This window comes from Brachyhypopomus gauderio, chromosome 13 (genome assembly GCF_052324685.1).
Source record: "Brachyhypopomus gauderio isolate BG-103 chromosome 13, BGAUD_0.2, whole genome shotgun sequence".
Taxonomy (NCBI): Eukaryota; Metazoa; Chordata; class Actinopteri; order Gymnotiformes; family Hypopomidae; genus Brachyhypopomus; species Brachyhypopomus gauderio.
This window is the reverse complement of record NC_135223.1, coordinates 3,044,286-3,058,953: the sequence shown is the minus strand read 5'-3', so window position 1 is coordinate 3,058,953 and position 14,668 is coordinate 3,044,286. Positions and strand designations below refer to the sequence as shown.

General features: G+C 41.2%; 1 protein-coding gene across 7 annotated transcripts in view; it reads left to right on the top strand.

Moving 5' to 3' along the window:
- ccdc178 (coiled-coil domain containing 178) overlaps positions 1-14,668 on the top strand; it is a 46,776-nt gene that overhangs the window by 10,797 nt on the left and 21,311 nt on the right. For all 7 annotated transcript variants that reach the window (XM_076970288.1, XM_076970286.1, XM_076970285.1 and 4 more), the window contains 10 exons: positions 249-391; positions 1,464-1,617; positions 1,850-1,945; positions 2,919-3,055; positions 3,749-3,932; positions 4,843-4,905; positions 5,786-5,947; positions 10,299-10,412; positions 10,506-10,651; positions 12,147-12,306. In XM_076970288.1, the coding sequence (XP_076826403.1) occupies positions 249-391; positions 1,464-1,617; positions 1,850-1,945; positions 2,919-3,055; positions 3,749-3,932; positions 4,843-4,905; positions 5,786-5,947; positions 10,299-10,412; positions 10,506-10,651; positions 12,147-12,306 (1,359 nt within the window). The remainder of the gene's footprint in view (positions 1-248; positions 392-1,463; positions 1,618-1,849; positions 1,946-2,918; positions 3,056-3,748; positions 3,933-4,842; positions 4,906-5,785; positions 5,948-10,298; positions 10,413-10,505; positions 10,652-12,146; positions 12,307-14,668) is intronic.

Sequence of the window (14,668 nt, the reverse complement as noted above, 5' to 3'; positions counted from 1 at the left end):
AAACAAAACCAGGTTTAATTTTGTCTATGGTCAAATAATATTAACTTTAAATAACCAGTACAAAGGACGGAAGTGGATGGAAACTTATTATAGTGAATATTATTGTAATGTGCATAAAGTAATAATAATTGTAATAATAATATTCTGTAATCTTCCCTTTAGTACCCTTAAAACATTCTCTTTGTATTTGCTAGCATGACTTCTATGACCTGTATGCAAAAAAATATGTTTTGATGTGTTTTATTTAGGCCAGTGACTCTTTCACCAAGCTGTCCCATGATCTGAGGAGATCCCAGCAGGAGCTGGAAAATGAGGAAGTGAAGACCAATGAAGAACGAGAAGCCATGACTGTGGAGCTCAGAGATGTCCACAATCAGCTTAAAGACCAACTGTACGTCAGTCACAACCAACATCCCCTAGTTTCTCTAGAACCTCCCTCACCCCCTTACATGACCACTTTAAGAAATTTTAAGAAACTCTAGAACCGAACACAGATCTGTGCAAGGACGACGACATTTGCGATGATGTTATCATAACAGCAGTACGCATTCTGATTTCACTATGAACATTCGAGCCTTCTTGTATTGCATCATTTGAGGCAGTGGGGGTCACTAAAATGCTAGACTCCAACTACACTCCCAGCTCTACGCTCTGTCCTGGGTCTCTCACCGAAACTTGTGCAGATTTCCCTCGGGATGGATGGAGTATTTCTTATTCTTATTATTTTTCATTCTTACCACCACCAATATGTGGTTCATCCGTGCGATTCGTTCCGAGGTGCTTTTGAACAGCTGCAGATAGCACTGGCAGTGAAGAGAGAAGACCTCGTCTCTGCTCATGAATAAGCCCTACAGACAACGTTCATTACGATGATCGTTAACGTGACAAAATGTTTCCTTAAAATATGTGTCATATTTAAATCATTTCTTAAGCTATTATTATTATTATTATTATTATTATTATTATTATTATCATATTGCTAGTGTTTGTGGTATCACACACAATATCAGAACTATTTTTCTTTTGTAGCTACTGAACAACAACGTTGATTTAATTAGTGTGTTAAAACTACTGCATGTAATTTATTTGACATATGGTTATATAGATTTGCTTATGTAAATTTCATAGTGGGTCATGTCTAGGTAAGGGCAGGACACATATTTTAGTGTTACAGGTAAGAAGACTAGTAGATTATTTCCATGGTCTAGTAGTTTGTCCATGGTCTCAAATGTCCATTAAACAGCCTCTGAAGCTTATTACTGAAGCAAACATGCAAAAAAATAAATTTTATCAATGAGGTAGTAAAATTTGTTAAATTCTTCTGTCACGTTATAGGTACATTAACAATGCCAAAGACTTCCTGAGTTTATCTGTTTTGCAAACTATTTCACACAGTGTATAACCATGAGCACAATGATAGTATGTTAATTCATACATTGAAAGTGCTTCTCCTCTGATTCCAGCACTAATCTCCAGCAGCTGACGTCTTATTGGGATTTTTACTGTCTCCAAGTGCGAGAGACAGAAGAGAAGACTGCGATGAAGGACACCCAACTTCATGACGTGGTCCAGCAGATTCAGCTTCTGGAAACACAGGAAACGCAAATGAACAATGCTGTGAGTTATACCTGAACATCATGGCAGGGTTACTGGTGACTGAGATGACAAACAGACCTGACTTATTATTATTCCTAAAAATATATTATTCATGATATTATTATTTCCCAGAAGATCACTTCTGTGAAGTATTTCCTACTTTCATATAAAAATAAAGCAGTGAAATTCTATGAAGACATTTAACTATTTACATTGCTATCCAGGTACTGCTGACAACTCTTTTTGCTTAAAGGTTGTAGAACTGAGAACAAAAGTATATGATCAGGAGAAAGAACTGAGGGAGAAACATGATGAAATTACACGCCTTCTAAAACAGACCCAAGCAACTGTAAGTGATTATATTTAATATGAATTGCAGAAATTATTACTAATGTTATTGGTGATTATTTTGCGATCATTTGATGGTAAGTTCTGTGATGCCGGGGGAGTGTGTTAAGAGTGTCATTCTACATGTCCTCTGGAGGGCAGGAATGGGCCATGCTTTCCTTTGGTCACTGTGCCATAGTGCTCAGAAAACACCACCACCATTTTGTTCTAACAGTAGACTCATGCGTAAAAAACTTTGTATGGGAGTGCACATTATGAAGAGCATATAGCCAATAGCAATAGCCAAGCAGTGGTCAAACGGGACTCTTAACAGTGCTCCTCCATAAGTGGGAATAGTGTAAATAAGGTAGTCTTTGCAAGTTTGAAGTGTAGGTTTGGAATTTCATGGTATTACCTGCCAAAGACATCGCAAACATCTGTGTATTATGCATTCTGATTCACTTCTGAAGCTGGGTGAATCTCAGCTACCTTATCCTGTCCATTGTTTTGGTAAAACATCTTTGTCTCTGAAAGATTGGAGCTTGGTATTCATTTGTGGACAAATAATCTACATAGTCATTTTGGATCCACAAAAAAATCAATTATGTAAAATGTGAAAACATGTCGACATATTAAACTCATTTGTCTGCAAATGCACCCCTATTAACTCATGAATTGAATCTATAAAATGAACTTAGAATTAAACACTGCAAATAAAATATAAGTACTCGAAACATAAAAATGCTCAAGAAAGAAAGGATAAAAGAATTTGTTCCTGACAGCTGGTGCTTTTACATTTTTTGCTAGTGTATTTATTATTACGTTAAGAGGGAAGATCCTCGGTCGTGCTCTGCCAGTTTAACCTACAGGGACGTTGATTCATTATCCTGCTGATTGTTCCTTCGCTTTCTGATACTTGTGCGTACATTATAAGAAACCTGTCACTCTTACGCCTGGACCAGTGCGTGTACAAACCTGTCGGGTCACGTCTGCAGAGAGACGAGGAGGAGGCGACGTTGTCCGAGTGCGAGGAGGTCCGCAGGAGAAAGCAGCAGGAGCTCCAGCGTCTGCGTAGCGAAAACGAAGACCACGAGATGGAGATGGAAGACTGGGAGAGAAAGATCAGCCAAAGGTTTGCACATTTCTGATAGGTCACGACCCGGAGTGTTACTGTGACCTCTGACTGCGGGCGTTGGCTCGGTGCGTTAGGCTTGGAGCTTCAGGGGTCATGACCAAAGGTTGACTTTTGCACAAGCGTAAAACACATTCATGAAGATATGTTGTTATCATGGTGTCTATTGCCAACCCTCATTTGAGTCTTGGTTCCTCTCTAGGATTCTTCCTCATGTTCTAGGAAGTATTTCTTCTCACGGTTGACTTTGGCTTCCTTTTTTCAATAGAAATAGTACATCTGACCACACATACTTAGGTCTATGGCTTGTGGTAAATAACCCGGAAGTAGAAGGGGTGCAAAAAGTCGGCCATTTGTGATGGTAGGACTGCATACAGTCCAGCAACAAGACTCCTGAAGGGCTAGTTAAGGTGCAGACACTACAGGGCAGGGCTGGTACCCTTCAAAAGAGAAGCCAGCATCAAAAGAGAGGACGTGCCAGACATGCTGGACTTGTGAAGTTACATTTCGTTTACACGAATGTTATAATGTATGCATCTTGTGCGAAAACGCTTCAGACATTGTGATTTGCGATACCTGAAGACGCTGACTTATGCTTTATGTTTGTATTAGGTTTGAATGAAAAGTAACGTGTTTCTTTATTTACGTCCGATACTGTTGACGGGACCGTATTGCTCGTTTCACTTTTCACAGCAAAAAGGCAGTGAAGCAGCTTCAGATGGAGCGTAAGAAGACCTTGGAGAAGATCAGTCAGATGGAGGTGCAGGCGGAACAGGCTGAGGGGGAGCTCAGCGGCCATGCCTCTCGGCACGCCAACACCAGGGCCAGTCTGGAGGACCTGGAGCAGAAAACTTTGGTGCAGGAACAAAGAAAGATGGTGAGAAGAGCATTGTTCCAGATATGCACCTCTTCTCCACCTTCTCGTGCTACGTTTCGTTATACCAGTGGCCCCTAAAGGCTGCAGATGGAAATTACATCGTATAGCATTCTTCCCTTTGTGAGATGCCATGTGCAATCAGTTAAATGGCGGTAACCGAGATTGCTTGTTGTGGTTTAAGAATTTGAGGCTGGGAATATCCCCAAAGAGTCTGTTCTGGTTCTAGCGAATTGTATTTCCACGTGTGTGAACGATGAATGATGGGAAAGATCTTGGTGGGAGCATAAACACAAGCTGGATCGTGTTCTTTGTCCCAAAGAAAGCAGGACCTCGTCCAGCATCGCCGTGCGATTTCTTTACGAATGTGCTGTTATTAGGCAGCATCGTGCTTTTATTGGCAGATGAAATGAAACACAGCAAAATAGTGAATTTCTGGGTAATGCTGGCTAAACAGGGTCACAAGTGACAGAAAGGCTCCGTGTTTCAGCCACCTGTGTCAAAGGTTCCTTGGTCCAAGACCAGTAAGTTAATGGAGCCAGAACATCACTCATTTTGCTGACTGAGAAGCTTTATTTATTTATTGTGGTGGAAAATCACGGAACAGTTTGAGATTTTGGCACTGGCACTGGTGACATATCAGTGGAAAAACATTATAACTGAGGCTGCATTTGTAAGTCATCTTCTATTTACTTCCATGACCAATCACTGGCAGCTTTTGTATTTTAGTATCGTTCAAGGAGCACCAAAGGTAACGCTTTGATAATTACTCTGTTAGGAAGTGAGAAATGAGATAAACAGTGTAAGTTAGTGGCGGCAGACATAAACCCCACTTTTTGAATAGCCAGATAAATAGTTCTTCTTCAGATTTTACTGTATATTTTAACAATCAAGAGTTTCGTTTGCTTATCAGAAAGAGATAGAAAGACTGAAGATGCAGCTGAAGAATGAGATGAAAGCGGTGTTGGTGCTCAAGGTAAGCTCTCAAAAACCACACCGCCATGACTTAAGCTTTAATCACTGATCTACCAATTTGCAGTCCAATAATCTGTAATCTATAATAATATATTCTAGGATTGCAGTTTTCCCTTCAAGCTCATGTTCGTATGGCAGCCTTTGGGATGTGATCAATTCTTATAACGGCTTTGATTTTTAAATCATATCAACATAGAAGTACAGCTTTGATAATGTATGATGTGCACAGAAATTAATGAATGGCACACAAGTTGCAGGTTTTTGTAAATAACTCATAGCAGTTCATGTGCTCTTTAAACTGAGTCACTCTTGTCTAATGTCTCATTAGGAGATTTGTGATTAGTCTTTGAGCATGCCAGGTGTAACAGAGCCTAAACATTGGAAATGTCACATTCTGAAGTATCTTAAGGGTTCTCAAAATTTGAGGTTTTCTGTAAGTAATATTTTTGTTCTGTAAAGAGATCTCATATGACACCATGATGCCAGTTCATGCAAAAGCTCATTAAAGATGATCTGAACCTGTATTATACTAGCTAACGTTCTGTAATGTTGTCTCAAAATAATCCTTACTGTTTATCCTTATATTGGACTTATATAGTACTACTCCAGTAAACCAACAAACAAATAATAGTTTGTTTGGTTTGCATATCTTGCAAACTAAAAATTAACGATTTTATGTTTGTTTTAAAAATGGAATCTGGCGTCTCTCTAACAGCTGTAATTGGTTATTTTGATTTCACAAAGATGAATATTTGCTGTTTGCTACAGTTCCCTTTCTATGACAAAAACAAGTTTTTTGAACCATTTTATTAGAGGAGACTTTGCTTTTAATTCCATTTGTTTATGTGATATTTACATCTAATCTTCTCCTATGACCTCAGGGTGATATAGCCTCAATTACAGAAGAGTTCAACCTGGCAAAGGCCGATGGGGAGACGGTGGAGAATGAGCTGGTGAGGGACTATGAAGACACATCAACTGCAGTCGCTCAGCTGGAGACCGAGATGGTCGTACTCAGAGAAACACACACAGCAAAATCTAAGGTAAGCATTTCCCTGGAATAGCATTCAAGCTCTGCAGTGTTTTTTTCCTGATTTACTGCTTCAAGGAAAATTATTATGTCCTGGAACAAGGCAGAATATAGAAAAGGTAACAGTGAAGCTACCACTGTAGAGATGTATGTACAGGTACATACTGGATACATCACTGACAAACAGGACTGTGGAATGCTGTGTCTCATGCCAGCCCAACATCAGAAGCTCTTCATCTAGTCCAGGGATGCCCACACCTTTTTAGCTTGCGAGCTACTTATAAGATGACCAAGTCAAAATGCAAAACAAATGTATTTCTTCTATATTATCATTATTTAAGTTATTATTACTATTAAATATTGTGTATTCTTTCTTTCCTTTTCATTTTTCCTTTTAAGATAAATAAAGTATTTTATTTATTTTTATTTATATTTATAAAGTATATCGCTAATTGTAGCGATACTTGTAATTGTAACTGTATTCCTCGATAGCTGGAGAGCTTTGATTGAAGATAATATTTCCGATTTGTTTTTAAAGTCTTGAAACAAAGAATTAGCGGCTTCAACAAATGCCTCTTTTATCATCTCTACGTCTTACATGGACGTAATTTTGTAATAAAAAGTGGGGGGGACATGGATTCGTCGCTATTTAAATATTTGGTTTTAACCGTAAAAACTGGGGGGGACCAACACTGGCTTTTGAAAAAGTGGGGGGGACATGTCCCCCCCCCCCCCCCAATTACGTCCGTGACGTCTTAGAAGGACTTCTTGTGCTTAACAATTAAGTGACTCACCCAAAATGAACAGTGAGTTCAACAGTGAACTTGAACAGTGCGAAAATGCCGCTCCACATTTCCCTTCTTTGGTTTTAGGCTTCTTAGTCGGACCAGCTGCGGCACTCATTGTTATACCCTTTGTTGTATTTAGTTTAAATAAATTGGAGGTTAGCTACGTAGCAAGGTAACTGAACAAGTTAGCGCGGTTTAACATGCATACGTAGGTGGTCAGAAGTTCAGACGTCAGATTGGCTACGGTCAGTGCAGATGGATGATAGCCTGTCATTCATCTCCTACTTTTTAATGTCATGCAATCTACCCACACTTCCTTATTGGGCACACTGTAGTTCTGTCCTGTTTGTGATGTCACATAAGGCCAGACTCACACTGTAGTTCTGTCCTGTTTGTGATGTCACATAAGGCCAGACTCCCACTGTAGTTCTGTCCTGTTTGTGATGTCACATAAGGCCAGACTCCCACTGTAGTTCTGTCCTGTTTGTGATGTCACATAAGGCCAGACACACACTGTAGTTCTGTCCTGTTTGTGATGTCACATAATGCCAGACTCACACTGTAGTTCTGTCCTGTTTGTGATGTCACATAAGGCCTGACTCAAACTGTAGTTCCGTCCTGTTTGTGATGTCACATAAGGCCAGACTCCCACTGTAGTTCTGTCCTGTTTGTGATGTCACATAAGGCCTGACTCCCACTGTAGTTCTGTCCTGTTTGTGATGTCACATAAGGCCAGACTCCCACTGTAGTTCTGTCCTGTTTGTGATGTCACATAATGCCAGACTCACACTGTAGTTCTGTCCTGTTTGTGGTGTCACATAAGGCCTGACTCACACTGTAGTTCTGTCCTGTTTGTGATGTCACATAAGGCCTGACTCAAACTGTAGTTCCGTCCTGTTTGTGATGTCACATAAGGCCTGACTCACACTGTAGTTCTGTCCTGTTTGTGATGTCAAATAAGGCCAGACTCACACTGTAGTTCTGTCCTGTTTGTGATGTCACATCAGTAGCGAACCGTGACCATTATACCTGGGCCCGCTCCTCTCCTAATTAACTATAATTTGTATCCTCTCCTAATTAACTGCAATAAAATAGAAATTTAAAAAATGAGATGACAGTACAGATTTAAAAACGCAATAAACAATAACATATGTACTAGATAACTTCTTAAGTAAAATAAGGTTCCAAGGTGGAATTCAAGCAATTGTACGTCACTTTCAAGGTCCATTTTCAATATTTCCCAGCACCTTAAACTTAATTAAGTTAAACATTTATACATATACTCGAAATGATTAGAAATAATTTGCTTTTTTATCACATCAATTCAGTCAGATAGTTTGTTGTGAAACGAAATACAGTTACATTTTCAAGCATTTTCAAGTACTTTAGCCTACTTTAGCATTTTTCAAACCAGGAACACAATGCAACATTAAAATTCGTCAGGTAAATGTTCCTTCCCCTGTTTTTGAGGAGTGTTTCTTTTATACTACCACATATCGTTTCGGAGAACACTGCAAAGAATGTCTCCACTGCCCGCATGTCAAGCGTGTGCTCCACACATCTGACCAATCACACGCAGCTTTCAATTAATAATGTGGTGGGAAAACACTGAGAAAAAAGGTTATCTCCACTATTGTGTTCTATTTTGGTACTATTTTGTGATCATTTAATAATTGGTTATAATAAAGGTTTTATTTATAAAGCATTGTTATGCAGCATTTTTACTCATCACAAGTGCTTAATGTCAATAATAACATTAGAACCGCATCTCAAAATAGAGCTGAAAATCCCATCACTAGTCGCGAATCGACAGTGCGCGAGGCCCTCGCGCACGGGCGGAGCCACAGCGATTGCATCATTTTCGCCGCGCGGACCCTCGCGCCGCTCGTATAAACCAGGCTTCAGAGTGGCAGCTGTTAGAAAGGCCCACTGCCTACTAGTGGGTAGTTGACACAAGTGTGAGCTGGGAGTGGTGAGGGAGGTGGGGGTGGTGAGGGAGGGGGTGGCTGAGGGTGGGGCAGTTGCTGTGGGTTCAGAACGATGCCATCTGAATTTCTTTCAAGAGTGATGGTGTAACCCAAGAGCATAAGTGTTCTTTGCTGTGGTGAGCTGTGTCAGATAAAGATCTTGTACGTATCTATGGTTGGATCCTGGAGGTTCCCTAGAAGGCTGGCCTTAGCACATGTAGCCACATCATACCTGAATTTAGCTTGCTTATATGGCATAATTAACATATTGCAGACACATAACACATTGCGCTGTTAGAGCTTCACAGAGATTACCCTTACATTCAGAGGGAATTATACAAATAGTGTTGCTCAGTATCTCCCAATTTGACATTATTATTTACATTGTTAGGCAGACACTCTTATCCAGAGTGACTTTCATATTTATCAGTATGGTGGTTCGTGTGCTCCCCGAAACGGTGGCATGGAACAAGCCCATGGTCTTGGTGTTTCTGCTACCTTGTTCTACAACGGCATCTACAACAGCACAAACAGGTGCTGTAGGTGCTGGAGCTTGAACCCTAGACCACATGCAGATGTTTTAAAGTGGCTCATCATGTAAAACGATGGCCCTCACTTTGTTTAAATTAAAGAATTTTTAGGTAATTATGTAAATATGGTCTGTTTCCAATGATGCCCACAAGAACAAGCTCATTTACATATATCCGCTTATTGGACCAACAGTACTTTAGCCCTGCCCACTTACATTGCAGCTCTCAAGCATGCTTCAGCTTTTTGAACGAGGCACAATATAGGACAGCCAATCAGAATAGAGCTCACTTTTCTTAGGGTCTTCTTAAAGGCACAGGTTTAAAAAATAACAGAAACAGCCTGTTTAATTCTAAACAGTGGTTTAGAAAGTGGTTTGGAAATGTTCGAAAATGGTTGTGTAAAAATTAACTATGATTGAATTATGGTTGTGCAAATAATAACAGTTTTTGAAGCATAAAACCACATATTAAGTGGAAGTTAACACTTTCCTGAACTCCTACGCTCTTCTAACTCACCTCTATAACATATTTTACATATCCAAAGCAGTAGTCTGTCCAGTGGCTGTGATAACACATTTTTCTATTTGTGGTCCAGGTGCCTTTGTTTTAATTCCACTTTTAGGTAATCCACAGACCGGAGGACGAGTTTTGTAATGGTGTTTATATATATTAGCGCACACAGGTCTGCCGCCTAGTGAGAGCCCCTGTTCTTTTACTGTCAGGATCAGAGGACATTGTTGCGGTCGTCATCATTTTGAGTCGATCTGTAGGAGATTGGTGTGTAAGCCGTTCTGTGAGTGTTGCTGTCTGTGTCATGGTGCAAGGTGAAGTGGGTCATTGCTGGAAGTTTTAGTTAAATATTAGGCTATGCTGCATTCTTTTCATTGCTCAACACACCAGCACACCTTGAAGGACAACTCACATAGATCGTGATTATATACGTTACATGGTATTATAAGCATATATCTTCGTATATGCAGACCTCTTTGAAACAATACTTTAGGTTATTATGACTGTTGTATATTATTACTTCATATGCCTAACTTTCTATTTATTTTATTTATTTACCCCTTTTTTAGATAATTGAGACCCTGAAATGGAGACTGAGTGATGTGCTAAATAAACACACGAGCCTGTCTGATGTGCTAGAGCAGAAGAAGATGGTTTGCCTCCACCATCTGGATTCAGCTAAAGTAGTTATATAACTCTTTAAGTGTCTTCACGTTTGATATCGTTACGTGTCCAGTAACGTATCTGATTGATCTTCAGTGACTGTTTGCCTGCAGGACGCCCGCAGTGCAGTCTCAGCGAGGTGTGAGCAGGTATCCAGCAGGATCCTGGAGCTCAGTCAGAAGTCTGAAGAGCACCGGAAAGTGTCGGAGACCTTGGAGCACGTCGTGGCCACCGTGTCACGTGCTATTGAAGAACTGCAGTAAGTCCACTTTGAAAGACCCGCAATGCAACACGGGAGAACCAGAGAAAGAAAAACCAGGTTGTTTCTACACCCTCTGGAGGCGGCTCCTTGGTCTGAACATTGTTGTGAAATTATCTGTGGTCCTTTGCAAGCTCTAAAACACATAGAATAGAAAGAGCTACAATGTAGAGGCTATAAAACCCCCTGCAGTATTATTAAGCAGTATCTGAATACAGCAGGTGGCTATGGTGAAACATGAGTTTCAGCCCCGCCTTTAATATTAAGACTTGGCTAATGGTGAAACGTGTTGGACTGAAGCTTGAAACAGCAATGTTGATACGAACAGGGCCAAATAATTCGACATTATTTATGGAATACTTCGCAAATTTGCTTACTATGTGCACCATATTGTTGCTGTAAATGAGAGTGTGTTCTTAACTAACTCATTTCATTTAATGAAGATAATGAATGAATACAGTATTAAAGGATACAGTGTAACATATTGTTTAATAACATAAACAAATTATGCTCTCATCTGTCTTGCTTGCTGGTGGAACAAACACTTTTGTAGATTTCAGCTCTATGATTAGATACAATGGCACAGCAGACTTTTATCTTTCTTAGATTCTTTTATCCCTGAATGATTTAATGTTCATCACGTTTGTATCACGTTTGGTCCGTTTGTACATGATATAACATTGGTCGTTGATGTGACCGACCAATGTGTCATGTGAGGTGCATTTTTACTAGACTGTTTGTTCATGTGTCACGTCGTATCTCAGAAACTCCCCTGTCTGACTGACAGTAAAATAGCTGTTCTGAGAAATAATTCTCACTGTCCTGAGCTCTGTAAACAAAAGCTCTAAATTTTAACACAGTCCACCTGTATTATCCAATCAGAAAATGGGAGATTTCTTTACGACGAGGTTATACTGTAAGTTATTTTGTGTATGATCAGAGTACAATTTAACATGGTAGGCCAACTGTAAAAAACTGCAGAGAGGGGCCAGAGGGGCTTAAAATTATTTAATTTCACTTCCTGGATCTGAGTGTGTGTGCTAGAAGCTCTTGTGTACAGCTAGCCAAATGTCACCTTTGACCCAAACCCCCACATTCTGTGAACTGGCATGTTTTTGACCATATTTGTATATATAGAACTGTTACACTGAGATTCCTAATAAATAACCATCATGCAAAATGTTGAAATATCAGAGCTCTCACTGTTATGCACCCGTCTGTATGGAGGGCTGTTACATCAGTCCTGGTCTTTAAATACTGTTGTTAGTTAAAGTAAGGAGAGCAGATTACACTTATAGAAAGACTGAAGTTTTATTTTAATTGCATGCTATATATGGTTACCATGTAACAGCAGAGTAAAACATAATGGCTATCAAACAGAGGTGTGTGATGCGTGATGTGTTTAGCTAGCTTTAACTAGCTTAGCTTACCTACAATGACAGAGCTAGGGTTTTGAATCCAGAATGGTGTTGGTGTGATGGGTGTGCTGTTTCAGGAGCGCATTTGATGTGGTGGAACGTAAGCATGGTGTGGCCAACCTAGTGGCGAGCGCCCTGCAGCGGGACGCGGCGGCCTGCAGGACCAGGACAGCACGTGCACAGGAGACGCACGCCGCACTCCTCTCCCAGCGGGACGCTACCATGCAGGACCTGAAGGCACGCTCCTCGACCGGGTGAAACGCTACCGTGCGGAACGTGCAAGTTGCGAAATGGCATGTTCCGCTCCATTCTAAAGGAGGCAAAGTGTAGAACGTACAGAACCGTGGAAGTGAGAGTGTGGTGAAGAGGTTCCCTATTGCCATAGTGCTCTCCTGTGTGGTGAAGAGGTTCCCTATTGCCATAGTGCTCTCCTGTGTGGTGAAGAGGTTCCCTGTTGCCATAGTGCTCTCCTGTGTGGTTAAGAGGTTCCTCGTTGCCATAGTGCTCTCCTGTGTGGTTTAGAGGTTCCCTGTTGCCATAGTGCTCCCCTGTGTGGTTTAGAGGTTCCCCGTTGCCATAGTGCTCTCCTGTGTGGTTTAGAGGTTCCTCGTTGCCATAGTGCTCCCCTGTGTGGTTAAGAGGTTCCTCGTTGCCATAGTGCTCTCCTGTGTGGTTAAGAGGTTCCCTGTTGCCATAGTGCTCTCCTGTGTGGTTAAGAGGTTCCCCGTTTCCATAGTGCTCTCCTGTGTGGTTAAGAGGTTCCTCGTTGCCATAGTGCTCTCCTGTGTGGTTAAGAGGTTCCCTGTTGCCATAGTGCTCCCCTGTGTGGTTAAGAGGTTCCCTGTTGCCATAGTGCTCTCCTGTGTGGTTAAGAGGTTCCCCGTTGCCATAGTGCTCTCCTGTGTGGTTAAGAGGTTCCCCGTTGCCATAGTGCTCTCCTGTGTGGTTGAGAGGTTCCCCGTTGCCATAGTGCTCTCCTGTGTGGTTAAGAGGTTCCCCGTTGCCATAGTGCTCTCCTGTGTGGCTGAGAGGTTCCTTGTTTCCATAGTGCTCTCCTGTGTGGTTGAGAGGTTCCCCGTTTCCATAGTGCTCTCCTGTGTGGTTGAGAGGTTCCTCGTTGCCATAGTGCTCTCCTGTGTGGTGAAGAGGTTCCCTATTGCCATAGTGCTCTCCTGTGTGGTGAAGAGGTTCCCTATTGCCATAGTGCTCTCCTGTGTGGTGAAGAGGTTCCCTATTGCCATAGTGCTCTCCTGTGTGGTGAAGAGGTTCCCTATTGCCATAGTGCTCTCCTGTGTGGTTTAGAGGTTCCCTGTTGCCATAGTGCTCTCCTGTGTGGTTAAGAGGTTCCTCGTTGCCATAGTGCTCTCCTGTGTGGTTGAGAGGTTCCTCGTTGCCATAGTGCTCTCCTGTGTGGTTAAGAGGTTCCCCGTTGCCATAGTGCTCTCCTGTGTGGTTGAGAGGTTCCTCGTTGCCATAGTGCTCTCCTGTGTGGTTAAGAGGTTCCCCGTTGCCATAGTGCTCTCCTGTGTGGTTGAGAGGTTCCCCGTTTCCATAGTGCTCTCCTGTGTGGTTGAGAGGTTCCCCGTTTCCATAGTGCTCTCCTGTGTGGTTTAGAGGTTCACTGTTGCCATAGTGTTCTCCTGTGAATTCTCCACTAGCATTCAGACATTAGCCACCTTAGCATCTTTTTTGAATGGTGTATCATGTGGTCCTCTCTCATTTTGTAAATATTAACATATGAGTCCAGTAATGACGCTCTTAATATGAACTGCCAGTGTTCATCAATGTAAATCTGTATTTAGGCTTTAGTTTAGGCTGGATTTAGGCTTTAGTTTAGGCTGGATTTAGCCTTTAGTTTAGGCTGGGTTTAGGCTTTAGTTTAGGCTGGGTTTAGGCTTTATTTAGGCTGGATTCAGGCTTTAGTTTAGGCTGGATTTAGCCTTTAGTTTAGGCTGGATTTAGCCTTTAGTCTGGGTTTTCACTTTCTGTCCAGGAAACAGTCCTTTACAGATTTTAGCTTCTTCTCAGCCGTATCAGCCTCAGAGGTAACGCTGAGGTTTAATGTGTGATCTTTGGTTCAAAGGTCATGGTGAACAGGTGTTTGAATTAATCTGTTAGGTTTTAACTTTACTCACTTATTTAGTAAAAAAAATGAAATAGTTTGTGGGTCTTTAGTTAGAGACTATACAGAATAACCAAATTATTAGGTCAAACTACTGTGCAGGTAAACCTTTATATAGCCAATCCTGTCTCGGGTAATTCTATGTACTCAGAATGTAATCACAGCTTATCTCATTCTTCTCATTTGTTTCTGTGGCCACCTTCATAGAAGATGTGTACAAATATATGATGTCTGCATATTTTGAGCATGTGTATAGAAATGCATGTATATTGCTTCCAGATGTGGTGTGTACGTCATGTAAATCATGTATATCAAAAACGTAAAATGTGTAAAAACCATCAACTGCCTTGCGATTACACTGGAGCAGCCGTGCTGGATTACCACTAAATTGACTGTAAAATACATGGCGGCCTACAAAGAACAACTATTGAGAAGGCGCACCTAATAAAGCGATTGCTTGCTGTATTTTATAAGAAA